The following is a 26,241-nucleotide window of genomic DNA, read 5'->3' as shown; positions in this document are numbered from 1 at the left end:
GATGTCAATCCTTTCAACAATTTGGGCATGCCTCGAATTGATGGCCGAACACACCTCTCATGAACTGCTCATTCTATGATGCTAGGCTGATGTACTGATTCTGATCCACCACAAAACACCAACAAAGTACAAACTGCAACCATGGATTTAACCAAACCCTTATTAAACACAAACAAAGTAATTCATATTGATGTGGTAAAATTAATGGACGTTGTCCATGAAGATTATTAATGATTATTTACCAGACTATGTGAACTAAACTGTGTACCCAGTTGAAGGTCATCTATCTGCCCGACAGAAGCTGGATTATACTTGTATAAACTAACCTCAAACTTGTCAGATAAACAAAAAGGAGTTAACTTGCAAGTTGTTGACCATAATGCATCTCTGCTTTACAGGAATTTCAATCAATTTTAAAAAATCTTTTACACTGAACATATTTTTCATTAATAAGCTCTGGGGAAACAAAGAAACCTATATAAGAAAATGCACTTAAAATGTTTATTAAATGCTTATGTTTACCTTGCGTGCAAAATCCCCTTTTCCTTTGTTATAAGCTTTGTTTTCAAGAAAGCTGTGTACACACTGAGCTATTTCTGGACAAGCTTTCACCAACTCCGCATTCAATAATATCTAAACAGTAAAAAGAAAAACAAAACAGTTGATATATATGGCATTTTTTAAATAGTCCACATTTTTCTTTAAGATCATCTTTGAAAAACTATTCAAGGTCTGTGGTATGCATGTTGAACATGCTGATCATATATTACGGAGAATAGCTAACCAGACAGTCCCCCAATTCAAACAGTTTTTCTAAGTGGAAATATCAACTTTCAAGTGGCGGTTGGTTAATTCTTTTGTTTTTTCACAAGCAAACCTAGGCATTTACTCTTGAAAGGCTGCCAATCACTGTTGCTTAATACACTTCTTAATACAATGTTTTTGCAAGCACAGTACAAATTTAACAATAGCCCTGACAAATCTGCATGACGCACAAGTTACTTACCTTCGGTAATGATATATCTGTAAGAAACATTAGTAGTGATAAGATTCCTTACCTTAGAATTACCCCCAGGCGTCAGACTGGATCCGTTTTCGTCAGCAGTACAACTGCGCGTCGGAAGGTGTCGTTGTGCGGCTCCGCGTCCGTCGTAGGCAATACCAACCCCGGTGGTGGGTCTGTGAACCAAGATCACACCAGAAAGTCCTGGAGAACAGAACGGCCAAAGAAGCCGTCTTTCTGGACTTGGCTGTCCAGGCAGTAATGCTTGGTAAACGTATGCAATGAGGCCCACATAGCTGCCTGACAGATGTCATGCAAGGGAACTCCCAGTCCCAAAGCAGTAGTGGCTGCAGTCGCCCTGGTAGAATGGGAGTGTAGCCCCACTGGAGGCTCCTTTTTAGCCAAAGAATAACAAGCCTTTATGCGCAGAACGACCCACTGCGAGATGGTCCGCTTGTGCACGGCCCGACCTTTCTTGGTACCCACGTAGCCAACAAAGAGCTGGTCATCCACCCGGAACGGATGTGTGCGGTTGAGGTAGAACGAGAGCGCACATTTTGGGTTCCAACGGTGGAGCATTTCTTCCTCTTTGAGGGATGCGGAGGCGGAAAGAAGGTGGGAAAAGTGATGGTCTGCCCGATGTGAAAGGCAGTGACAACCTTTGGCAGAAAAGATGGACGAGTCCTTCGAACAACTTTGTGCGGATGGACAGAGAGAAAAGGAGGTTTAGAAGAAAGAGCCTGGAGCTCACTCACTCTTCTGGCAGAGGTGATGACAACCAGGTAAGCAGTCTTTAAAGTGAGAAGACGAAGAGGACAGTTGTAAAGTAGCACAAAGGGAGCACACGTCAGATATGTCAGAACCAGGTCCAAGTCCCACTGAGGCATTATGAAAGGAACAGGAGGGAAAGAGGAGTCATGCCTTTAAAGAACCTACTTACAACAGGTGACTTGAAAAGGGAAGGCTGATCTGGAAGCTGTAAAAAGGCTGAAATGGCCGAGAGATAGCCCTTGATAGTGCCCAGAGCAGAGCCCTGCTGGACCAAAGAAAGTAGGAATTAAAGGACCTCTAAAAGAGGGGCAGAAAGGGGATACACTGCCTTTGCTGTGTACCATGCCACAAACTTATTCCACCTGCAGGCGTATACCGTCTTAGTGGAGGCTGCCAAGATTACATTACAAACTTATGGAGTCAGGTCAAAAGATGTCAACTGCCACCGCTCAATCTCCATGCAAGGAGGTGGAGGCTGGATAGGTTTGTGTGGAGGAACGTCCCCTGCTGCTGCGACAGAAGATCCTCCCAAAGAGGCAGTCGGATCGGGGGACCGATAGCCATGCTGAATAGCTCGGGATACCATACTCTTCGAGCCCAGTCCAGAGCCACAAAAATGACTTGGGCCCAGTCGCGTTTGATCTTCTTCAGCACTCTGGGTAGAAGTGGTATAGGCGGAAAGGATTATAGTAGACTACAACTCCACTCGTGACAAAAAGTGTCACGTAGTGAGTGCCACCTTGAAAATTCCAATGTGCAGAACTGATGACATTGCGTGTTCTCTTCTGTGGCGAATAGATCTAACCAAGGCTCTCCCCACTGCTGAAAGAGACCTTGCGCCACGTCAGAGTTCAGACACCATTCGTGATCCATCATGCACCGACGGCTGAGTTTGTCCGCCCTGACGTTCAGAGAACCTGCCAGGTGTTGAACCACCAGGGAAATGCCCTGGTGTTCCAGCCAAGTCCAGAGGCGCAGAGCCTCCTGACATAGGGTCCATGACCCCACCCCGCCCTGTTTGTTGTAGTACCACATGATGGTGGTGTGGTCCGTGAACACCTGCACCACTCTTCCGCTGACAGAGTGAAGGAATGCCTTCAGTGCAAGCCGGATCTCCCGAAGCTCCAGAAAGTTGATATGGAGTCCGGAGACCGGAGGCCTCTGATCTCCGCCTCTCCCATGTGGCCGCTCCATCCCAGGAGGGACGCGTCCGTCACAACTGTATGCTCCGGATGGGGAAGGGAGAGGGATCTGCCATTGACCCATGCGCGATTCGTGAGCCAACACTGAAATTGTCGTGCAGTGCCCTCCGATATCTGGACATGATCGGACAGGTTGCCCTGATACTGTGCCCACTGGAACTTAAGGTCCCACCGCAGAGCTCGCATATGCCATCTGGCATGATCCAATAGCAGGATGCAGGAGGCCATCAGGCCCAGTAGCGGGAAGGTCATCCTGACCGAAACCCGGGATAGAGGCTGAAAGATCAGAATAATAGCCTGAATATCCCGGACTCGCTGCTCGGGAGGATAAACCGGAAACTGTGCCGAGTCCAGAACCGCTCCTATGAAGAGGAGCTTCTGGGAGGGAATCAGGTGTGACTTTGGCCCATTGATGTAGAACCCCAGCAAGTGCAGGAGGTCGGCCGTAGTCTGGAGGAGGGAGACGACTGCTTGGGGCGAGCCCGCCTTCAACAACCAGTCATCGAGATAGGGGAAGACGAACCCCTGATCTGCGCAAATGAGCCGCGATCACTGCCATCACCTCCGTGAACACCATAGAGGCGCTGGTAAGACCGAAAGGGAGCACGGTAAACTGAAAGTGCTCGTGGCCTACCGTGAACCGCAGGTAACGCCGGAGGGCCGGCAGGACGGGGATGTGGAAATATGCGTCCTGCAAGGCCAACGCTACCATCCAGTCTCCAGGGTCGAGGGCAGACCAGACCTGAGCTAGCATCAACATCTTGAACTTCTACTTCCGGAGGAAGCAGTTGACGTTCCTGAGGTCCAAGATAGGACACAGGCCCTTGTCTTTCTTGGGGACCAGAAAGTAGTGGGAATAACAACCACGACCTACTTCTGGCAACGGAAGGCGCTCGATGACCCCCTTGGCCAAGAGGGCCGTGACTTCCTGCTGAAGAAGCGCAAGATGGTCCCCTGACATGCAGTGGTATTGAGGCTGCATGGCTAGAGGGGTAGTCTTGAAGGGGAGGGAGTAGCCCCTTTGGACTATTTGCAGCACCCACTTTTCTGAGGTGATGTTGCACCAGTGGGGGAGATGATGGCGAATCCTGCCGCCCACTGGTGTCTGATGGGCCTGAAAGGACGGATTAGGGAGGCTTGGAAGTGGATGCTGCGGGAGTGGAGGTGGAGATGGACTGACCTGCCCGCTGGCACCCAGAAACGTCTTCGTGGTTCCCACGTCCTCGGCCACGCTGAGGTTGTTGTTGCACGAGCCTGTGGCTCTGAAAGGAATGTGTTGGGGCACCCCTTCCGCGGCCACGAAAGGAGAGAACAGCGGAAGGTGAAGGAGGCCGAGTGGCCGACAGGCCCAAAGACTTGGCCATAGCCCGTGAGTCCTTAAAGCGCTCCAACGCACTATCTGCATTATGGCCAAAAAGGCGAATGCCATCAAAGCACATGTCCATCAGAGTGTTCTGGACATCCCCCGAGAAGCCAGTTGTCCTCAGCCAGGCGTGGCACTGAAGCCACCATTGTGGAAATCACCCTGCCCAGCGAGTCAGTGGAGTCAAGCGCACAACAAATGGTGAAATTAGCTGCATCTCACCCAGCTGCTGTAGCTTGGGAGAGTACTGTCCGGGCCTCCTCTGGACAGTGGGGCAGTACCTGCGCAACTGTGTCCCACACAGAGTGGGAATAATGGCCGAAGAGGCATGCAGTGTTCACCGACCGCAGCACTAAGCTGGCAGATGAAAACAGCTTCTTGGATTCCCTATCTGGAGGTGCGGAAGGGAACGCGCTCTGGGAAGCAGAGGCTTGGACAACCAAGCTCTCAGGAGTGGGGTGTTAGGAGAGGAAGAGTGGGTCACCCGGAGCCGGGCGATGGCGTCGGGCCACGTTTCTGTCCACAGGAGCCCCTGTGTTGGGCCTGGACCAAGTGCCCAAAAGAACGCCCGAAAGCACATCATTAAAAGGCAGCAAGGGCTCCGAAGAGGTTTCCGCCAGCTGAAGCACTTCTGTTAGGAGGTTAGTCCTGATGGCCACCGTAGGGAGTTCGAGGTGGAGGGCCTCGGCCGCCCTACGCAACACCACTGCGTAACTTGCTCCCTCCTTCGTAGCCACAGAAGGAGGAGACAGCATGCCAAGGTCAGATGAGGTGTCGAGACCGCTGGCATCCCCCAAATTTTCTGCCCAGTCCGGATCATAGTCACACTGTTGTGTGAGAGGGTCCTCGGGCCCCTCCCTGTCCTCCCCTTCCTCTGAAGTCTGTGAAACAGGCTGAAAATAGCCTGGGACGTAGGGGTAGAAAGGAGGGGTGGGTGGATTTGGAAAGTTGCCTTTTTCAAAATTCCCGGTGCTCGCTGAGATTTTGCTGCGCCAGCCGTGTCTTGCTTTACTCATTTATTTACTTTGCGGCCAACGTGCCGTGCTTTATTTATTTATTTATTTTTCACGTTTTCTTAAACTTTTTATTTTTGCCCTTCTCCATCCAGACGCTGCACTTTGAAAGAGAAATATTAAAGAAACAGACTGCTTTTACAGCAACAGAGTTTCATTCGATTTTGGATCCATTTCACTGGGGAACAAATGGAGGAAGTTTGCCAGCAAGTCAGTAGGATTGAGATCGAGGTAGAGACGGACGGAAAGAAAGAGAGGGAGGGAGTGGACACTCTGGTTCCTGCAAGTGCTTCCTGGTAAGGTTTAAAAATACCTCATGCCCCCCCGAAATCCGTTCCGCTGCAGATCACGGAAGTTTTGAAATTTTCACGTTCCACGCGGAATGCGAAAATGCCGAAATTTCGCAAGTTCCGAGAGTGGAACAGAATTTGCCGCCCACCCCTAGTAGAAAGGCACCATCGGCGTTGGAATAGGCGTCGAGCAACGCTGATAAGGCGCCCCATCCGGTTCGGGGCTGAAAACGGGGTGGACGTCGGCGGTAGCACCAGACGTCGGAGGTAGTGCCGGAGGAGGGGTCGACACCGGTGGAAGTGTTATGAGGTCAACCGGTGTCACCCGGGATCGGAGCCCGTATCCAGGGTGATCCGGCGGCACCGGGGCCGAAGCCACCGGCGACGAAAGGGCAGGAATCCCAGTCGGGCCCACAGGGCACAAAGGGCGCACCAACGAGTTTGTCCATGGCAGCAAGAAACTCGAACCTGAGCGGGCGTCACCGACGGACCCAGAAAAGGAGGGTAGGCCGGTGGCGACGTCGCAGGCTCCGCTGGAGCCAAGGGGGTGGCACCACCTGCACCTTCAGGTGCGACGGGCAAGGGGAAGTCGAAGAGCGACGGCGCTTCTTCGACTTCTTTTTGCAATGCTTCGACTTACCTGACCCCGAGTGTGAAGACTTAGATCCAGACAAACGATGGAGACAGCTCTGCGACCGGTCCCTCGACCTCCCAAGGAACCGGGACCTTGAGTGGCGCGGAGCCGACTGCTGGACTTCCATCAACTTTTGGGACCACTCACGGAAAGTCTTCGGCGCCATGGCCCGGCATTCGGGGCATGACTTGGAGTGGTGGTCGCGCCCCAGGCACTAGAGACAAACGCGGTGCGGGTCTGTCACCGACATCCCGCGGTGACAGTCCCTGCAGTACATAAAACTGGGCATCCCTACGACACCAGGAGTCGATCGACTCAGGAGATATGAGGTAAAAGGCCTCGAAAAAACTCAGTCAAAAAGTGACTGGGGGTACGTGCTCTTCCCAGATCGTCGCTTGCTTGTGAAGAAAAACAAAGCACAGACGTCAGCGCGCGAGGGCGGCGTCTAAGTAGCTGCCGCAACGTCAACCCAGCTATCACGACGCGGAGGCGCACAACGCCACCGTCCGACGCGCAGGGGTACTGCTGACAAAAATGTCCTGATCCAGTCTGACGCCTAGTAGTAATTCTAAGGTATGGAATCTATCACTACGTGTTTCTTTCAGATTGGAGATGCACAATGGTCCAGTCTACAGGGTTGAAGAAGCACGCTCAAGGGTTTCTTGATTCATCTTTCATAACCATGCCAGGGCAGAAAGGCAGTCCTCACAAATACATGACGTGATATGTGCAGCATCAAAGGACAAAGACAATAAAGATGTAAATCACCGAATGTCCATGTAAAGTTTTTGCACAAAAAGCTCAAAATGAAATAAGACAAAAACAGAGGATAAAAAGGAGCTCATTAGGATGGCAAGGGGGTCAAATGGTGTGATTTTAAAATCTCCCTAAATACAAACAGGGCTAAAACTCTCATGAGTAATTTAAAAAAACAATGCAGCCCATAGGTGGCAGTCTTCAAGGAGTAAGGGAGGACTACAAATTCTGACTAGCAAAAGTTTTCAGTTCGAACCCTGTCGAGTCAGAAACAAATTTTGCCCTAAAGCTAAGACCGAAATTGAAGACCTTATGGCCAAGGCATGGCTTACATTTTGATCGTAAGGCATTCCTTCTAGGCCAGGCCCCGGTAGTACCATATGAGTAACTGAAACTGTTGGAGGCTGGCTTAGTATATGGTGCTCACTTTTGTAAGTGTAACACCCTGTACTAACCCAAGCAACCCTTATGGTGATTTTAGTGGTTTTAGACAACCTTAGAAAGCTCTCCAAGTGGTAGCTGTGGAGAGAAGCCTTCAGGTTTAGTCCAGAAGGAGTGTAAAGCATCTATCTTTTTTTACCACTACTTAATCTTATGGTATAGGTTAAGCGAAAAAAGAATCACACAGTGTAGCTATAAAAATATGTATTTTATTACAAACACTCACTAACACATTGTATTATCTCCTACCCGGAGGTACAAGTACAATACACATGATACTTAGGAAATAGAGCACATAATTAGCACAAATACACAGTGGTCTCCAGGGGGAGACCAAACAATATACTAAATAGTGGAATGCGAACCACGACTGGAGACAAGAGTAGACCCAGAAGAAGTAGAAGAGCTGGGGACCCAATGAACCACTCATGGTGAGCATCTAGGAACCTCACCAAGAGAGATTCCTTCAGATGTCTTGGATGTCCACAGGCCTGGTGAAGAACCTGAATGGAGAACAGGCACAGATTTTGCAAAAGACCAGCAGGACGACGAGACCAGGCGCAGCAGGGCTCTTCCCTGGTGCAGCCTTGGTTCCCAAAGCCAAGTCCAGATGGTCGAAGTTGAAGTGGTATGTGATCTGAATCTTGTCAGACTATGAATCTAGGGACCCACCCACAGGTAAGCCCTTAAGTGCCCTTAGGAGAGGGTTGAAGTGATTCAGGTGTCCCGCCCTGGGGAGGGTCTGGACAGTGGGGATGATACTCCCATGATTTTTGTCCAGTTTTGCGGCAGTAAGGGAGCCAATGGCTCCCTTAACTGGGTTGAACTGGAGTATGTAAGAAGGGCACTAATTATGCTCTTCAAGCAGTCTCAGTGGTGCTGGTGAGCGCCCCCACCCTGCCCCAATACACTAAACCTGGTCTGGCAGGTTGTCACACCTCCCTGTGACAGGGTATCTACTGTTTGGCCTTCCCCTGCTCGAGCTTGGCTCAGCAGCAGGAGGGCAGAAAAGTGTCTCTGGTCGGCAGCAACCCTAGCTTTCTCTCCGGTTTTGGAAAGCTAGTACCGGGGAGCACTGAGGGCCTCCCAGAGGAGCTTTACAGTTCATGGAATAATACCCCCACACACCCTTTACGGCGTGGGGGTATGATTCCAACATGACAGGGTTTGTTACAGCCAGTTTAGAGCTGGTCATCGCGTAATGATGCCTGTCCACTCCATATGTCATAATGGCTGATGCACTTACAACCGGAAGAAAGGACTCCGAATGTTGTAGGGGCGCCCACCTCATGCAGGGGCACCCTCCCACTTAGGACCCAGCACTCAGTCTTCAGAATTGAAAGGCCTGCCTTAGGGGTGACTTATGGGTTTTAAGTGTAGTGATCTCAGATGTAGTGAAACTGTTATCTGTCATAAGTGGTGCTAGCAATGGCAGGCCTGGAGTCACAATTTGAGTGGTCTCTCATGGCTGGCGTAATACATGCTTCAGCCCATGGGAGACCACCGGTGTACCTATGCCCTGGGTACCTTAGTACCATATACTAGGTACCTACAAGGGTACCCCGGTAGCCAATCTGGAGTGTACCCAAGTACTCACCATGTCCAATTTAGGGAAGAAGCAAAGAGACTAGGGTTCTGGTTAGCAGGATTCCAATCAGACTAGTCAGCAAAACATAATGACACCAGAAAAAAGAGGGGGTGACCATGAAAGCGGATACTACTTTCCTACAGAAACTGACAACGTACAGAATATTTATATTTGGTAAATGATCCAATGAAAAATAAAAAGTCTTTCCTTTTTCTCCAGTGGGTAACAGGTGTAGAGGTCAGTGTAAAAATCACAAAACACATCAGCGATGTCTATATCCTCCGAGACACGTCTACCATCCCCCCCGACAGATCTCCTGGACACCTGTTTTTGTTAGGTTTCGCGTAATTTGTGGGCAAGGAGTCGCCCGCACCTATCATCCCCTGTATAGTAGGTGTGTCTTAAGCGTCAGGCTGCAAATTCTGCCCTGTCTTGGTCGAGCGCCGCAAGCTGCTGGCGCACCGCTTTAAGTTGACGCCATACCCGAGGGGCTCCCGTTCTTTGGTGCATTTGTTCCAACTCCCTAGTTTGTTGTGCGAGTTCCTTCCGCTTACGCCTGCGCTCTATGTTGTCTGCTGCTTAAGTGGCTATCAGCTCCCCCCAAATAACTGCCTTGAGTGCTGTCCATTGCGTTGCAAGGGTGCTGTCAGTGTTGGCATTGTGAGATAGGTAATCGTTGATGGAGCGCTGAATACGCTTAACTACTTCTTCGTGGTGCAGTAGGATGTCCCTAATACGCCATACCCTGGATGGCTGTTGTATGGGAGGAAGTGTGAGAGTGGCAAGTACAGGTGCGCAGTCTGAGAGGGAGGCAACTCCTATTTCAACCCCGGTCGTAAGCGCGTGTACGGGTGATGATGCCAAGAGGTTGTCTAGCCTAGCGTAGGTTTTATGCGCACTGGAGAAGTAGGAGTTTTCTCGACTTTGGGGGTGGAAGCTACGCCACAAGTCCGGTAGACCCAGGTCACGCAGACGGGCCAGACCCTCTGTGGAGAGAGTGCCAGCTTGATGCGTGGGTTGACAGGATCTATCCAAATTACTATCAAAAACTAGATTCAGATCTCCCCCCAGGAGGATGTTGGGGTCAGTCGTGGCTGTTGCTTCAGTAAGAGCGGAGTGCAGGAATTTTTCTTGGCCATCATTCGGGGCGTATAGGGAGCGAATGGTGAATGTTAAGTTACCCAAGGCAAATCTATAAGCCAAAATTCTACCCTTTATTTCGGCCTCCTTATGTAGAACCTCCCCTTAAAGTGTTGGGCCACCAAGATAGCCACTCCAGCTGTTTTATTTGGGCCTGAGGAGAAGAACTGGGTTGGAAATGTTCGGGATCGGAGGCGGTGACAGTCCTTGGTTAAAAGGTGAGTTTCCTGCAATAGATGGAAATCCTCTTGAGTAGCCTCCAGACCCGATAGGATGCCCCTGCGCTTCACCGGATTATTAAGACCCTGCACATTTACGGTAAGTGCTGGATCTGATACTACTAGTTAACAAAAGAATGCCAATACTGTATGCTTTGTTTAGTTTGATTTTGAGCGAGACATACAAATTAAACAATATGTTTCGTTACACTTACTTTGTCTGAATCAATCTCTTTTATTTATAATTACTCTTACTTCATTATTTTGGTTATAATTTCACCAATTTTTTGTTTTTTGAACACCATCTGTACAAAACATATACAACATTACACAAAATATTCATAAAACATTATCAACAAAGCATTTCTATTCATATTCTCTATCAATTTATTCTCCAAACATTCACTCTCATACATACACAAGCATCACACCTTATTTACACTGGAATTATACTATTCACAGTATGCCATAGACTATTTTTCAAGAACATTTCAACAATTATACAATTGGTCAAACAGTCTTATGGCTCAAAAATACAGTCTACGCGTTTCGGACTCGTGCTGTTTAAAGAGTTCTCATCAGGACCAAGGCTCCATAAGTTAAAGCCTGTATGGTAACTTTATTCCAAACAACCGACGCTGGACCATTTGAATTGGCCTAAGTCGCCGTGCGTGTAATGTCAAAACCAGCTTGACCTTGTGAAGCCTCCAGCTGGCACAATGTATAGATTTATGGGCAAATTCAATCAACTATCTTTTTAAAGTTGTCTCGATGTCCGAAGTGGCACCATCACTCGGTAGGATCTGATACTACGACAGCGCGGAGTAGACATGTGTTTCAGAGCCCTATGTGTATGTGGATCTGTACTCCGTCTAAGACGAAAGTGGACAAAAAACACTGGATCGCCCCCCCCCCCCCAAAAAAAAACCAATGGAATAAAGGGAACAACAACATATTGTCCATCATCCGTTGATGATTGAAAACGAGGCAATTCGGGGTAGTCTACCAGGAGTTGGAAAGCCCATTGAAAGAGAAATTGTTAACACACTGTCCATCATCTGTCGGTGAATGGAAATAAGGCAATATGGAGTGGTCTACAAGGAATCAAAAAGCCCTTCTCCCGCCACGACCCAGGCTTGAAACAAGTCTGTTAGCCGGCCCTTCGTAACTACAATGTTCAGCCCGGTTGGGATTTGGACAGTTCCGTGGAGACAGTCTCAAGTGCCGACTGCTGACCCTTCGTTATTTTTGCAGGAGGCGGTTTCCTGGGGCGGCGCCTTCATCCCTTCTGGTGCCATTGGGTTTTAGAGTCATCCATGTCCGTTTTAAGGGTCTCGTCGCTGCTCTTCTCCGTGGGGGGCTCCACTCCCAGTGATCGACAAGCCTCTGACAAGGAACGCAGCTGGTATCGTTTATTGCCCATGCGAAACACCAGGCGGAATGGATGGACCCAGCTAGAAGGAATGTTGCGTTGCTGCACGTGTGCAGTAATGGGCATGAAGGTTCTGCGTTTTTGGAGGGTGAGGGCTGACAAGTCCTGATATAAGACCAGCATCTGGTAGCGGAACATCAGGGGGTGCATTTGGCACGCTTTTTGGAAGAGATCTTCTTAGGTGCGGTAGTCCTGGACGCAGACCAGGGTGTCTGACGGCGGGGCCCGGGGGAGGCCCACTCAGTGTGCTCCGTCCTGGCATAATTCTGTCTTGAGAGGTCTGCCCAGAATGTGATTGAAAAGCTCCCTCGTGTACCTTCGTATCATCGGCCAGCTTGACACCTCGGATCCGGATGTTGTGGCGCCGGGAGCAGTTTTTTAGGTCCTCGAGGGGTGTCTGAATGTCCACCTGTTGGTCATGAATTCTGAGGACCTCCTGTTGCAACGCTGCAAATTCCGTGTCTCTCCCGTCGCCCTTGTCCTTTAGTTCAGCGACCCTCTCGCCTATTCCATCCATGTTTCTGCGGACGTCCTTAATCTCCGCGGTGAACTCTCGTTTGAGTGTGTGGATGTCCTCCCTCAGTGCAACGAACATGGATTCTAGAAACGCCTTAGTGATCGGCTCCGAACCCTCGCCTCGCTCGGGTGTGGGGCGGTCAGCCGCCGCCATGTCGGTAGCCTGCTGACTGGTTGGACTTTCGCAAATAGGGTCTTATCTTTGCGTCCTCGAGAGGAGGAAATGTCGTGCCCAGAACTGAGTCCAGATGTGACCCTGAGGCGGCTGGGGCGAGTGCCTTCCCTGGCTGTATCTTCCCTCAGCCCACGGTGTATAGCACAATAGCTGGATTTCTTCTTCTGATACTGGGTGCCTGTGTCCTGACAGTGTCCCTTCCAAGGTACTGAATCCACATCCACTCTGGGTGCCAGGTCCGCGCCAACCAGCCCCTATCCAGCACACGGCGCTGTCAAGCCTCGCAGCGTAGAGGCCGGTAGGTCAGGATGTCACTGCAGCAGTATGATCCACAGCGGGGGCCAGCAACCTCTCCCAGTCGGTCGTTTCAATGCGGATCCGCCCCTCGGCCTTGTGCTATCAGGGGAACCCAGGGGCAGCCCGCAGCCGTCTGTTATGATCTCACTCACCGCTCCTCCCTGTCGCGTAGGTGCAGTTAAACAAAAAAAGAAGATGGGGGGAGGGCACCTGCCTGAAGTAAGTCTCTGGCGGGCTGTGGGAATGCCCGCAAGGCTGTTACTCCAGCAACCGGGCCCCACCAACCGCTGGTTCAGACGCAGGAGTGCTCTGCTAGGTTTCTGGGCCCCTCAACCAGTGACCGGCTCATCTGCGGCCTTTCGGCGTGCTCCTGTGCGGACGAGTGATGCTCCCCCTGGGTCTCCGCCGGGTCGAAGATGCCAAGGTGCGCATTGGAGTCGCCAAGTTAGGCCGCTCTCAGTCCCCGTTCAGGGGGTCACCCAGCCGCGAGGCCCGAACCAGGCCGTGGGGCCCCCCCACAGGCTGCAACTTAACTCCACTCTCCTCAAAATGGCGGCTGCGCCTCCAGTGTAGTGCTGCCAGTAAAGTTCCACTCCCCCACTCCTAGCAAAGCAAGGGAGCTCCGCTGTAGGGCGAATCTCGGGTCGGGCCCAGTAAGCAAGTCCGGACAGAGTCCACTCCCGCTCCCCAGTACCTTCAATTCGGCAATCGGCGGCCGCCCGTCCTCACTGCTGTCATGTGCCCCCCTCTGGGCCGCGGGCAGTGTCACCGGTCTTCCTCTCAACTTCGCCGCAGCGGGAGGGCCCCAGAATCGCCACCGGGGCCTCAGCTCGCACCCCGCTGCAGTGGGTAGTGCCCGTCTTGTGTCCCTGTTAGCAACCCCAATGCCAAGCACCGATGTTGGCTCACCGGAACTGTCCGTACTCCCTTATCCTTCAGGGACTCACCCGGCAAGGATGCTCGGACCAGGCGGAAGTCCTTCTAGTAGGCCACCCTCTCACCCCAGGCTCTCTAAGATGGCGGCCGCCACCTCTCTCGCATTTCTGGCAGCCGGATTCCACCTCCTCACTCCTGGCCCAGTAGGCGGTCCCCCGGCGTGCAGGTGCTCCATAGACTGGTCCGCGTGGAGTGTGCCCAGATCATGGTCTCTCTCACTCTCTGGGTCCCCGGGACCTCCTCTCCGATGGGCAGCGGCCGCCCGGCCTCTCGTCTGTCCAGCGATCCCCTGTGGGCCATCAGCAATGCCCCCTACCTCCTCCTCGCTGGCGTGCAGCGGGAGGGCCCTAGTATCACCACCAGGCCCTTGACCACCTCTGTGTATAATTAAGCCCGGAAGAAACCCACACAAAATGGCAGTCGGGGGCAGCCTGTCTTCTCTCGAATCCGCAGCTGGAGCGCTAGTTATGCACAACCGAGGCTCGGCCGCCCTCTGTCTCCTCGACAGCGCAGAACTATCCGTGTCAGTCACTGCCCTCTATGTATCCCTAGGAGCTCCGCCGTCTGGGCACCCCTCTGTGCCGCCGAGGGTCGCAGGGCCTCACAGTTCTGCCCCGCGGGAAAGGTGCACTCTACAGCCAAAAGCCGGTACTGTAGCAGGCCGTCAGCGGGAGCTCTGGAGCAATACATCCGCTCACGCCGCCATCTTGGCCACGCCCCACCACTAGAGTTTTGAAGGCACAAATATAGAAGAGTGTCACTATAGTGATGAGGTTGCAAATTATCTGACACCTCTGCATCATCCTCGTCACGTGGAACATTCTGAAGGCCTTACACTGTATCTGAACATGACACAAACACCCTTACACCACCAATGTTGGAGCAATGGAACTACTTGAGAATCTTCCCATACCAAGGGCTGTGTGTAGGAGAGTAGGGTCTGCAATCCTATGATCACCCAGATTTTTGCTTTTTGCTGCACTGGTTTACGACTTTCCCTGGCTGTGGGCCTGCTAATCAGACCCACAGCCTAGCTGTTCTCTCTATCCAAATTGTACTCAGGTACTGAATTGGCACTGGGCCCTCTCCAAGTCCCTGTACCCAGGGCTGAGGTGTACCCAGAAGTCTCCCAGGGGCTGAAGCATGTATTATGCCACCCCTGGGCTGACTAACTAAACTGACACAACTGGCTGCACGACAGCTGGGGCAAGGTGGTGTACTCACCCTTTGCTTTAGATATAGTATACCTATATCTAACCCTAAAATGGACACACAGATCTCCTATCAGTCACTCCTATGACAGGCCTTAACAATCCTGAAGGCAGAGTGCTTGGAATCGTGTGAGATGGTGCTCTGGCATGAGCTGAGCCTGTCTGCGGCTTTCGGGATCCATCCCTTAGCCGTTTCCATGATATCGCATACCATATACTTTTAAGTGCATTATAATCCTCGCGGTTATATGCCAACTCTGGTATCGCTTTATCAAAACATGTCGAGTAAGGTGTCATACGAATTGGAATACTAACCCCTCGCCAATTCTGGCGACGGGGTTAGCATTCCACCCTTCTAGAGGGACACGACATGCATGTAACCTATAACCCGGTTAAAAGTCAGACAGAGCCTTAGCATCCACAAAATGGATGCTGCCACCGAGGCACAAGTCTGCCCTCCTGCTGCTGGGAGTCCTCCCAGAGCAGGAGATAAGGACAAAGGGTTTCCTGCCAGGGGCGGTGCCAGCACCGTCCCAGACAGGGTTTTGTGTATTGTAGGTAGGCAGGGCTTCAGAGGAAGGTGACTGCACGTGGCACCCCGGTGCTCACTGTGCATAGGCTGGCTTAAACCAGTTCCAGGGACACTCCAGACCCTGTGCTGGGGAAAAGCCCGCCAAGAAAGTGGGTGTAACCACCCCCCTCCTGGTCCCACCCCTAGGGCAGGACTTAGTCGCGTGCCAGCCCCCTTTTCCAAGATAAAGGTAGAGACTGGCCCCCTTCCAAATCAGATCATCTTTGGAATCAAGATACCACTTTCCACGAAAGGACTTCACGATTTCTTCCTCAAGATTCTCCCTTGTGGCTAAGGAGTAGTCACCCTGCATCCGCAGGCACCATCCAAGAACAATGCGGTCTGCTGCACGTCCTTCCTCCGGAATCCGACTGCCCAGCTCGACGAGACCCGGCTTCCCTGGCACCTCTGACCTCTACCCACCTCTACAGCACAGCTGAGAACCGTGGGTGCGACGAGACCTCGAGGGACCGGCCATCGCCAAGACTGCACGACTTCTGCACAGCAAGCCCACCGAGTAATTTCCTGGTGAGTGCTTTGGGGTCCGAGAAGCCCCCACCCTGAGCAGCTCCAGCACCGAAGAGCAGCCCCCCAGCATCTCCACGATCGGCGTGGGGCCCTTCTGCTTTTTGCTGCTCACCGCGTTGTTTGGCTACTAGCCCGCTGGCTTGTGGCCTTCCGAACGATGCCCGACGACAATACTGCTGCTAGTCTGGTTGCTCCAGACTGGCCCTTGCTTCCCTCCATCGGAGAAGTACCCTGGACCCTCCTGGTCCGGCTAAGACGCCATTTTAGGTCCACCGCGTGGGCCTTGCATTTGCCAAGACTTGTTGCCCAATCCTGGGTCCAGCGACGTCGACAGCAAGAACCTTCGTGGGACAGCTCGCACCTCCATCCTGGTCGCCGACAACGCCTCCTGGTCCGAGAGACTGCAGAGCCCAGCAGCGCCCACTCACCTGACTGCGGTGACTTCGCCCGGTGCCATCCTGGTGCCCACTTAATCACTGGCTAGTGATTCAAGAACTTGGTCCCCTCTGCTTTCAGGTTTCCTTCTTCCTTGATCCAGGCTTGGATCCATCGAACTTTTCTTCACTGGTCGCCTGCCAGCAACTTCCTTCTTCCAGGCTCCTGGTCCGGCAACGAGATTCCCGACGTCTTTTCAGACCTATGCAGCTGCAGCCCCTGGGCTAGGTAACTTCGGCACTTCGGTGTCCCAGCATAGCCTCACTATCCAAGGGTCAGGATCCACTGTCGTTTTCTCCCTACCAGGTCGGGTTCGCCCGTGAACACTAACTTTGCCTTTACTAGCTTCCATAGACTTTGTCCCGCATCCCGCGTGAGAGTGCACACTCTGCACCCGAGTCCCCTAGGTCTCCTAGAAGTAATCTAACGATTCCCTAGTCAAGTCCTAGCGATTCCAAAGCCTATTAGTACTGTACTTACCTGCTAGTAATTTCGCATTCCACTTTTAGAGTATATGGTTTTTCGTGCCCCTCGGGCATTTGTGTATAACGTGCTAACTTAAGTATTTTCATAAGAGTTTTGTTGTGTGCTTAGCACCCTGTCCTCATAAAGAGTACAGGGTTGTTGTGATTCTAATAAATACATTGTTTATTTTCATAACACTTGTGTGGTGTCCTTTCACTGGGTGTTCAAGGGGTAATGTGATGGTAAAACAGCTGGCTTAACACGCCCTCTAGAGTCTTAGCCTTAGACTGCTCGTATCCATGCTACTAGGATAGCTGGTCTATAAGGTTGACTTACAACCAATCATCAATAAGGGTTGTTTGGACTGATATATAGTGATCACTAGAATAGTGAACACTGCACATCAGGCCAACTTCTCACACTGTGCTTTAACAATCTTATATTGATACATCAGCTAAGAACAAGTCAAACTTTATTCTGGATTAAACACTGGTGTGGTCCAATCCGGAACTGGTACCTTGGACCACAATCAGCGCGGCCTTTGGCAAAGGTGAGAAGGTAGTGCCAGGCACTGGCAGGGAGCCTGTCAGAGACCCAATCAGGTTCATCAGCACTGGGGCTGACCCTGCCAGTGGAGGTCTGATTAGAGGCCCTGATGGAACAGTGGGGTCCGAAAGTGCTCATAACAGACCTGGAGTAATGAGAAAAGGCTGCAGCACTGCCTCCTTGAAGGCCTCAACCTGCTGGGGAGTCTAAAATGGCCAGCGAAATTCAGCAGCATTGGTACACATGGGTGGATGGAATTCTAATCAAAGGACTGATAGGAGTCAGGCCCTTGAAGTGCTAACTGTAAGGTCTTTCCCTGAAGTAAAATCAGCAGGGGGAGGGGTCCGGCATGGAATCTGTGCTTGTCTTTCAACTGTGTCTTGGACTGTGATCGGGAGTCTTGTATCAGAAAAGACCCAAGACTTGGATTGTAATCAGTTTCATTTCTTGTGCATACAGAAGTCCCTCTCGCTCCCCAATGGTGTTACTTTGCATCAGAGAGCATTTGTTGCATGACTTCAGATCATATTTGCATCCGAAACATCAAAGGCAGGTATTGTGTGGGTCCGTAACCAAAATCTGCTTCTTGCAGGTGCAGCACGGATTGAAGCCTCAGGTCTTTGGGGGAGATGGTAGAATTCAGGAGAGGCACCTACAGGTTGAAAGATACTCAAAAAGATAGCACCTTTCAGAATTTAAGTTATTTTGATGAGATTGACTATTCTGTTTAATCAAGACTGTAAGCAATTGCATTTTAGTTAACATTATGTTGCTATATACCAAGCTAGATGTGTATCTGACTTTATAGGAATTGTGAATGTATTTTGAATAATTAGACCTGGGTGCATTTTGGCTTTTAATTTGTTTTTTTAATCCTCATATGACCTCCGTAGCTATAGCAACCTCTCGGCCTGATCCACCCCGGCTGCTTATAACGTGGGGCTTCCAAGCTCAGCTAGTGTTCTTACGAGAGCCACTGCAGTACACATTATGTGCTGACCAAGAGGTGTAATCATTGGACTCTATCAAGTAGCTTAATCAGGATCTAAATGGTCTAACAAATTCCAAAACAGCTCTAATTCTGTTCTCTCTATATTTACATTGACTTTCTGATCTAGGTCTCTGTAATATCTTACTGAGTTCCACCAAGCTCTCCATGTTGGGGTACCACCTGACGCCATAACTTACAACTCTCCCTCCTAGCCAGAAGAACCACATAAAACACCAATTTATTCTGTACCTCTGAAAGGCTTGGCACACCTTCGGGCGACAAAATAATATCAAACAAGATAAGAGAAGGGCTTACCTCAACCACGAAGCCCAAGGCATCGGTCAGAGTCTTACCCACTTTGACTTTATAGGAATTGTGAATTTATTTTGAATAATTTGACCTGGGTGCATTTTGGCTTCCATCATTTTATATCTTCAATTACATTGATACAACAGTCCACAATTTTTGTCTTAGTGATACTATCTACATAGTCAGTAAATGTATTGAATCTATCTAGTGGCAAACACAGTTGGAAATACTGGAAAGGTATTTAAGATAATTAGTAAATTGTTACCATATGTTTGAACTGCGGTACACACTTTGAGAGCGTAACTGCTAGGAACATTTTTAATTTCACGGAACACTACTGAATGAATGCACTTACCTGTAAATAGGAATTTAAATCTTTCTTTCTTTTTTCCAAAAAATCTCGATCCATGTTATTAAATGTCTTTTTCCCAGGTAACTTTAATATACTGCCAAGATTTTCAAACTGTAAAAATGTAAAAGAACATTTACCATGCATAGTTATATTTCTAACTAACATCATGTTTTTTACATTTATTTAAACTTGTCCATACAAACAATACGGCAGTCGTAGAACAAGTATGTGAACGGATCTGGTGAGCTTCGACACAAGCAAGTAAAGAGTAGTTATATACCACCTTGTACAAATTGATTAATCTTGTAGTTTATGTTGGTTAACATTCTTTGCACCTTAACCACCTCTAAACACAGCATTTACTAAGAAAGATATGATAGTGTAAGTTAGCCGCTAAGCCACTAAACTCTATCCAACTGCAGGACAGATACAGTAGATATGATCCTTTACGAATTTTGGGAGGAGTGAAATTTTGATAGTAAATTACCCTGACACTTAATATAGAGAGAGAGGGCAATTTGCTTCCAGTAAACATGCATAGCCAAATCATTTTGTATTTCTAACTCTTCAGTACCAGTTAATGTGGAGAGGTGCAAGGAGTATTCTTTCCAGTTAAAGGACAAGATACATTACTTCTCCAAACTGCAGAATTACACTATTTTAAAATGGAAAGGGATCTTTACTAGGTATTGAAAACACACTATTGGTTAAAATGTATTCTAGAATGTTGGCTAGAAAGTAAAGGGATAGGAAAAGAGTGATGAGCATTCGTCTGATTTGTCTTTAGTGAAGAGGCATTGAAAAAACTTGCACTGTAATTCATCACCATAATTAATTAGAAAGGTTTTATTTACTTGTATTGCTATTCTATCCCCCAATATATACATTTTTTGGTCCCTCCTATGATATGCGTACAGTTCCAACTTAGAAGTTTTCAAACCCCACGAGAAGTACATATGGAAATGTACCACAAATGAAGAGTTTCATGCATAATTCTCCTCTACACTTACCTTATTGACTCTAATTAAATATACATAACATAATTATGACTGCATGTATATCTCTTGGCCCTTCTCTAATAAAGTCGCTGATTTAGCTCTAACTTCATTCTTCTGGAGATGTAAACGTTTGCAGATCCCAATTCTTTAAATTATGACCTATGGAATTAAAGGAATATATGCACGACCTCGGTAAATAGCGGCAGTTTCTTTTTGATCCATGTCCGTGCCATCGGACACAGAGCCTTCAAAATCAGTGTATGCCAGTGTTTAAGTTTATCATTTCTGAAATCTTATTAATAGACTAAATGAGGGCATTCCACAGAATGGGGAGGATGGGGAGGATGGGAAGGTCAGCAAGGAATTTGGTTAGAGAGTCTCTAACAGAAAAGGCATCACTGTTCTGATACAGACTTCTAACCACACATTCCTCAACTTGAGAATAGATACCGAAGCAGTACCGCCCTAAGTGGTGTCTGGGGAATGGTTCAGACCAGGACATCCTGCAGGACAGAACGGACAAAGTACCCATCCTGCCTGACTTGGTTGTCATGATTTGTAAAAGTGAGAGGAGACGCCCAAGTGGCTGCCTAGCATTTGTATAGTATTTGTCCAGAAGAAGGATAATGAGCGCTCACTAGAGCAGTCGTAGCAGCTTTCGATCTAGTGGAATGAGCACACAATCCTTCTTGGGGCTTGCTCTTTAGCCAGCCCATAATCCTTAGAGAGATGGATCTAATTTGCACAGCTCTGCCCTTTTTAGCTCCAGAGAAACTACATAACAGCTGATCAACCTATCTGTATTATCTGGTCCGATATGGAGACTCAAGGCCCTCTTAGGATTTAGACAGTGGAGTATTTCTTCCTTCTTGGAGGGATGGGTCAGAGCATAAAAACACAGCAGGGTAATGGACTGCCCCAGCACGGAGTCTACATTGTTAGCTATGTTGGGTGACATCAGGCTAGTAGTTGATAAGGGAAAGGCTGCTTCACTGATCTTACGTGACCTTTCCGCAGCTTTCGACACAGTCTCACATAGTCTGCTGAACAATAGACTTTTTGACATTGGGCTACATTCGAAAGCTCTTCAACGGCTGGGTTCTTTTAAAGAATAGATTGTATACAGGTAAGGAGTAGTTTCTGTCCTGTAACTCCAGTTCTGTAGTAGGGGTATCTCTGTTATAGTCATAATCTAGTGAATAGTCCCGTCCATGTGCGTGGACCCCGGAGCAATCAAAAATAATCTCTTAAAGTGTCGAAAAAATGCAGAACTGCACAGACACTTAAGAGAGAATTTAAAGACAGATAATGCAGCCTATAAAAGGCTACACTGTCCAGTACTTCAACTAGAAATTCCACCACAAAATCCACAAAACAGCAAAGCCTGTACAGATTTCCCTTGCTTTAACAGCAAACACACTCTGGAATGATAGAGAGGAGAACCTGGACAGACAAGCCCCATAGGCTGCCTTTATGTGGCTCAGAACAGGATACTGTGCCTTTAAGAGAACCTTCCAGAACTTCACAGTATCCCAGAATGCACTGCAGGTCCCATTTACTTTCAGTTCTTTTTGAAGGCGTAACACGCCAGACCTGTAGCATTCCGTACATGAATACCTCTCTCCACTGGGGAGGAGGGCGGGCGCTTATGACTATAACAGAGATACCCCTACTACAGAACTGGAGTTGCAGGACAGAAACTACTCCTTCTGTAGTAGGGGATCTCTGTGTATAGTCATAATCTAGTGAATAGAATGGCAAGCCCATCCCCACACCAAAGCGGCAGTGGAGAAACGAGGAATAACACCACTATTGTGCGAACAGATTTTGCAGCGAAGCCTGCCCAACCTGAGCGTCTGCCCTGGCATCAGTGTCCAGGCAGTAATGCTTGGCAAAGGTATGGACCGACTTACAAGTGGCCGCCTTGCAGATTTTTGCAATGGGAACATTACGAAGCAAAGCCGTCGTGGCAGCTTTGCCCCTGGTGGAATGAGCCTTAGGTTTGCCCCCTAAGGTCTTATTAGCTTTTTGGTAACACAATTGTATGCAGGACACAATCCACTTCGAGATGGACTGTTTAGAGGTAGCAAGACCCGTCCTGACTGATCCATAATTGATAAACAATTGGTCTGACCTACGAATATCTTTGGTTTTATCCAGATAAAAGTTCAACACCCTCCTAACATCCAGGGAATGTAAAGACCTTTCCGCTGGAGATTAAGGATTCTGAAAAAACGAAGGCAAAGTTATAGTCTGGTTGACAGGAAAATCAGAAATAACCTTGGGAAGAAATTTAGGGTGAGTACGCATAACAACCTTAGCAGCATGAAATACAGTACAAGGTTCTTGGCAACACAACGCCTGAATTTCACTCACCCTGCGGGCCGATGTAATGGCCACGAGGAACACCACCTTCCAGGACAGGTGCTGCAACGAAGCCTTATGAATAGGTTCAAAAGGCTCCTTCATCAATCTGGACAGCACCACATTCAATCCCAGGAAGGCGAAGGAAGCCTGACAGGAGGGAACACTTTCTTCAAGCCTTCCAAAAAGTCTTTGATCACAGGGATCTGGAAGAAGGAAGTCTGTGAAGGGCATTTCCTGTAGGTAGTCAATGCAGCCAGATGAACCTTAATGGAATGGACATTAAGGCCAGACTGCGCCAGATGTAAAAGATATGGAAGAATGACATCTTCCTTACATGTAGTAGGGTCATAGTTCTTGGACTTGCACCAGATGCAAAACCTCTTCCACTTGTAAGCATAAGAAGTCCTAGTGGAAGGTCGCTTAGCCTCCTTCAGTATGTCCATGCAATCTTCTGGGAGATTCAGATGGCCATATTGCACTATCTCAGGAGCCATGCCGCCAAACTCAAAGACGAGAGGTTGGGGTGCAACATCCGCCCCCCGAACTTCGTGAGAAGGTCCGGCCTGCACTGCAGCTTCATGTGAGGAAGGAGAGACCGGTGAAGCAGGTCCGTGAACCAACACTGTCTGGGCCATTCCGGGGCAATCAGTATCATCCGCGCCCTGGACTCGGACAACTTGATGAGAACCGTCGGAATCAGGGGAATGGGTGGAAAAACGTACAGAAAGCTGTTCGACCAGTTGATCCATAACGCATTCCCCAGCGTCCCCGGCTGGTAGTACCTGGAGGCGAAGTCTCGGCATTTGCAGTTTTCCGCGGTGGCGAACAGATCTACGTCTGGAGTTCCCCACCTTGCGAAGACTTCTCCTAGTACTTCGTCGTTTATGACCCATTTGTGGTTTTCCTGAATCAGTCTGCTCAGTGCGTCTGCCTGAACATTCTGCACACCTGGCAGATGGGTGGCCGTTATCGTCAGTCCTCGGGCCAGAAGCCAGTGCCAGATCGCCTGCGCCTCCTGCGACAAGGTGCGTGATCTCGAGCCCCCCTGCTTGTTGAGGTAATACATTGTGGTCGTATTGTCCGTCTGTACAAGCAGAGAGTTGGTCTGGAAGGACGGGTGAAAGGCCTTCAGTGCCAAGTGAACAGCTCTGAGTTCCAGGAAATTGATGTGGTACGTGGACTCCGTCGGGGACCACGTCCCTTGAATCTGTAAGTCTCCGGAGTGCGCTCCTCATCCCTGGAGAGAAGCATCCGTCACGATAATCTGAGTGGGAATGTCCTTGTGGAAGGGAACCCCTCTGAGGAGATTCTCCGCTGAACACCACCACTTCAGCGACTGAAGAGCATGCAGAGACAGCTGTATCTTGTCGTCCCAAGATCCTCTCCTCCGGTCCCACTGATCTTCCAAGCACTCCTGCTGCGGTCTCATGTGCAGCCGCGCATGTGGCGTCCGGAAGATACAAGAGGCCATCGATCCCAGTAGAGACGACACCGTCCTCACTGTCGTAGATGGAGTGGTTATAAGAGCCTGAGCCTTCCGAAGGAGCGATAATCGTCGCTCCTCCGAAGGAGACACGCTTGCTGACATCGTATCGATGGTGGCTCCCAAGTACTGAATGCACTGGACCGGAGTCGGGACAGACTTGGACATGTTGATGTGCAACCCCAGCTTGTTCAAGAGAACGCACGTCTTCCGGAAGTGCGCTTGAGCTTCCGAGAAGGAGGAGGCCTTGATCAACCAATCGTCCAGGTACGGGTAGACAAACACCTTGTTCTTCGTCAGGTGTGCCGCTACCACTGCCATGCACTTCAAGAAGGTCCTGGGCGCAGACTTCAGCCCGAATGGAAGTACCGTGTACTGATAGTGATTGGTGCCGACTTGAAATCGCAGGAACTTCCTGTGTTTGTGTGCAATGGGCACATGGAAGTATGCATCCTGTAGGTCTATTGCACATAGCCAGTCTCCCTGTTGCAACTGAGGATAAATCTGATGCAACGACAGCATGCGAAACTTTTCTGTGCGAATCCACTTGTTTGACTGTCGCAAGTCCAGAATGGGCCTGAACTCGTTCTTGTCCTTCTTGCGGACCAGAAAGAACCGGGAGTACAGACCTCTTCCTCTCTGAGACAGAGGTACGTCTTCTATCGCCCTTTTCCTTAACAGGATATCGGCCTCCGCCTGGAGCTCGCGCAGTTGATACTGCGAGCTGACCGGAGGAATCGATGGAGGAGGGCTGCTGAACCGAAGACTGTATCCATTGCAAACAATATTCAGCACCCACTTGTCCTGAGTAATTTTTCTCCATGCTGCCAGAAAAAATTGAACGCTTCCCCCAACCGGAGCGGGTAACGGATGAAGGGGAAGTAACCGCTCAGGGTCGAGACCCGGCCGGGCCTTTGTTCACAGTAGAGGACTGCTGTCCACCTCTACCCTTCTGGCGCTTCTGGAATGGTCTCCGGAACTGCTGCTGTTGTTGCTGCTGCTGTTGTCCCGAAGACTGTCACCGTCCTTTCCCCTGTGCACCGAACCGTCTCTGGAACAGGCGGTAGGACTTCTTTTCTTTGGGCTTTTCCAAGCCCACAGCCGTCAGGGTCTCCGCCTCCGCCTTCATGCGGGCCATCTCATCATCGGCATGTTTTCCGAACAGTGTTTCTCCGGAAAAGGGCAGATTGGCTACCCTCTGCTGGGTTTCCGGCTTGAGTGACGTGAGCCTGAGCCAAGCATGGCGTCGCTGATTGATCCCGTGGCAGTAACCATGGGCCGCCAACAGCGAAATATCCGCAGCCGCGCTGATAACCTGGTTTGAAACCAGCATCCCTTCCTTAAGTATTTCTAGAAAGTCCTCCCTCTTGTCTCGCGGCAGAAGGTCTGTGAACTGTTCTAGGGAGTCCCACAGGGCACGGCCGTACCGCCCCAGCAATGCCGAATCGCTGGATGCTTTCATGGTCCTTCCAGCCGAATCAATCCATCGGCTTTCTTTATCAGGCGGCACGGTGGAGGAAGGGGAGGTAGAGTGTAACTTCCTGGCCGCCGTCACTATCAAGGAGTCGGGCACTGGGTCCATCCGTAGAAAAGCCGGGTCCGAATCCGGTGCTCTGTACTTCTTCAGAAGTCGGGAGGGAGCGGTCTTCACCACCGCAGGCGTAAGGAACAGCTCCTCCGCAGGTTCGACCAGTCCTGGCACCAATGGCAGCAGAGGGCGAGACAGATGCTTCTTATGAAGTGTCTCGAATATCACGGACGTCGTAGGTGTAGGAGCCGTCACCGTGATACCCAATTTCGTAGCCCCCCTCAGGAGAACCTCCTGGAACGTGCTGATGTCGTCCACCGGGGACACCCTTGTCTCCGGGGAGTCCGATAAGGTCGGCGAATAGGAGCGAGTCCTAGAGGAGTCCGTACGGGACCTGGATCCTCGCCTCCTATGGCGATGCCTAGATCTAGTGGAGGACCTGTGTCGACTCCTCGATCTTCCTCTCCGTCCGGAGCGTGACCGCCATTTCCTGGGTCTTGGACGCTCCGCCGGTTTCCCCAGAGCGGGCGTCCTGGATTTGGACGGGGCCTGCGGCTTAGGAGTCCCTTTGGGAGGGGTCGGTAGCCCGGGCAATGAGACCGACCTCGGAGGAACCGGGGGCGGCCTATCTGGCACCTGAGGCCTAGGCGGCGGTGGAGGCAGAGGAGGTAAAGGAGGAGGG

At 50.1% G+C, this 26,241-nt stretch overlaps 1 protein-coding gene across 7 annotated transcripts in view; it reads right to left on the bottom strand.

The window, feature by feature from the left end:
* SNX13 (sorting nexin 13) overlaps positions 1-26,241 on the bottom strand; it is a 547,690-nt gene that overhangs the window by 149,845 nt on the left and 371,604 nt on the right. For all 7 annotated transcript variants that reach the window (XM_078663681.1, XM_078663683.1, XM_078663682.1 and 4 more), the window contains 2 exons: positions 19,187-19,294; positions 523-633 (listed from right to left, as the gene is read on the bottom strand). In XM_078663681.1, the coding sequence (XP_078519807.1) occupies positions 523-633; positions 19,187-19,294 (219 nt within the window). The remainder of the gene's footprint in view (positions 1-522; positions 634-19,186; positions 19,295-26,241) is intronic.

This window comes from Lissotriton helveticus, chromosome 10, assembly GCF_964261635.1.
Source record: "Lissotriton helveticus chromosome 10, aLisHel1.1, whole genome shotgun sequence".
Lineage (NCBI taxonomy): Eukaryota > Metazoa > Chordata > Amphibia > Caudata > Salamandridae > Lissotriton > Lissotriton helveticus.
The sequence above is the reverse complement of the archived record's forward strand: the minus strand, read 5'-3'. Positions and strand labels throughout refer to the sequence as shown.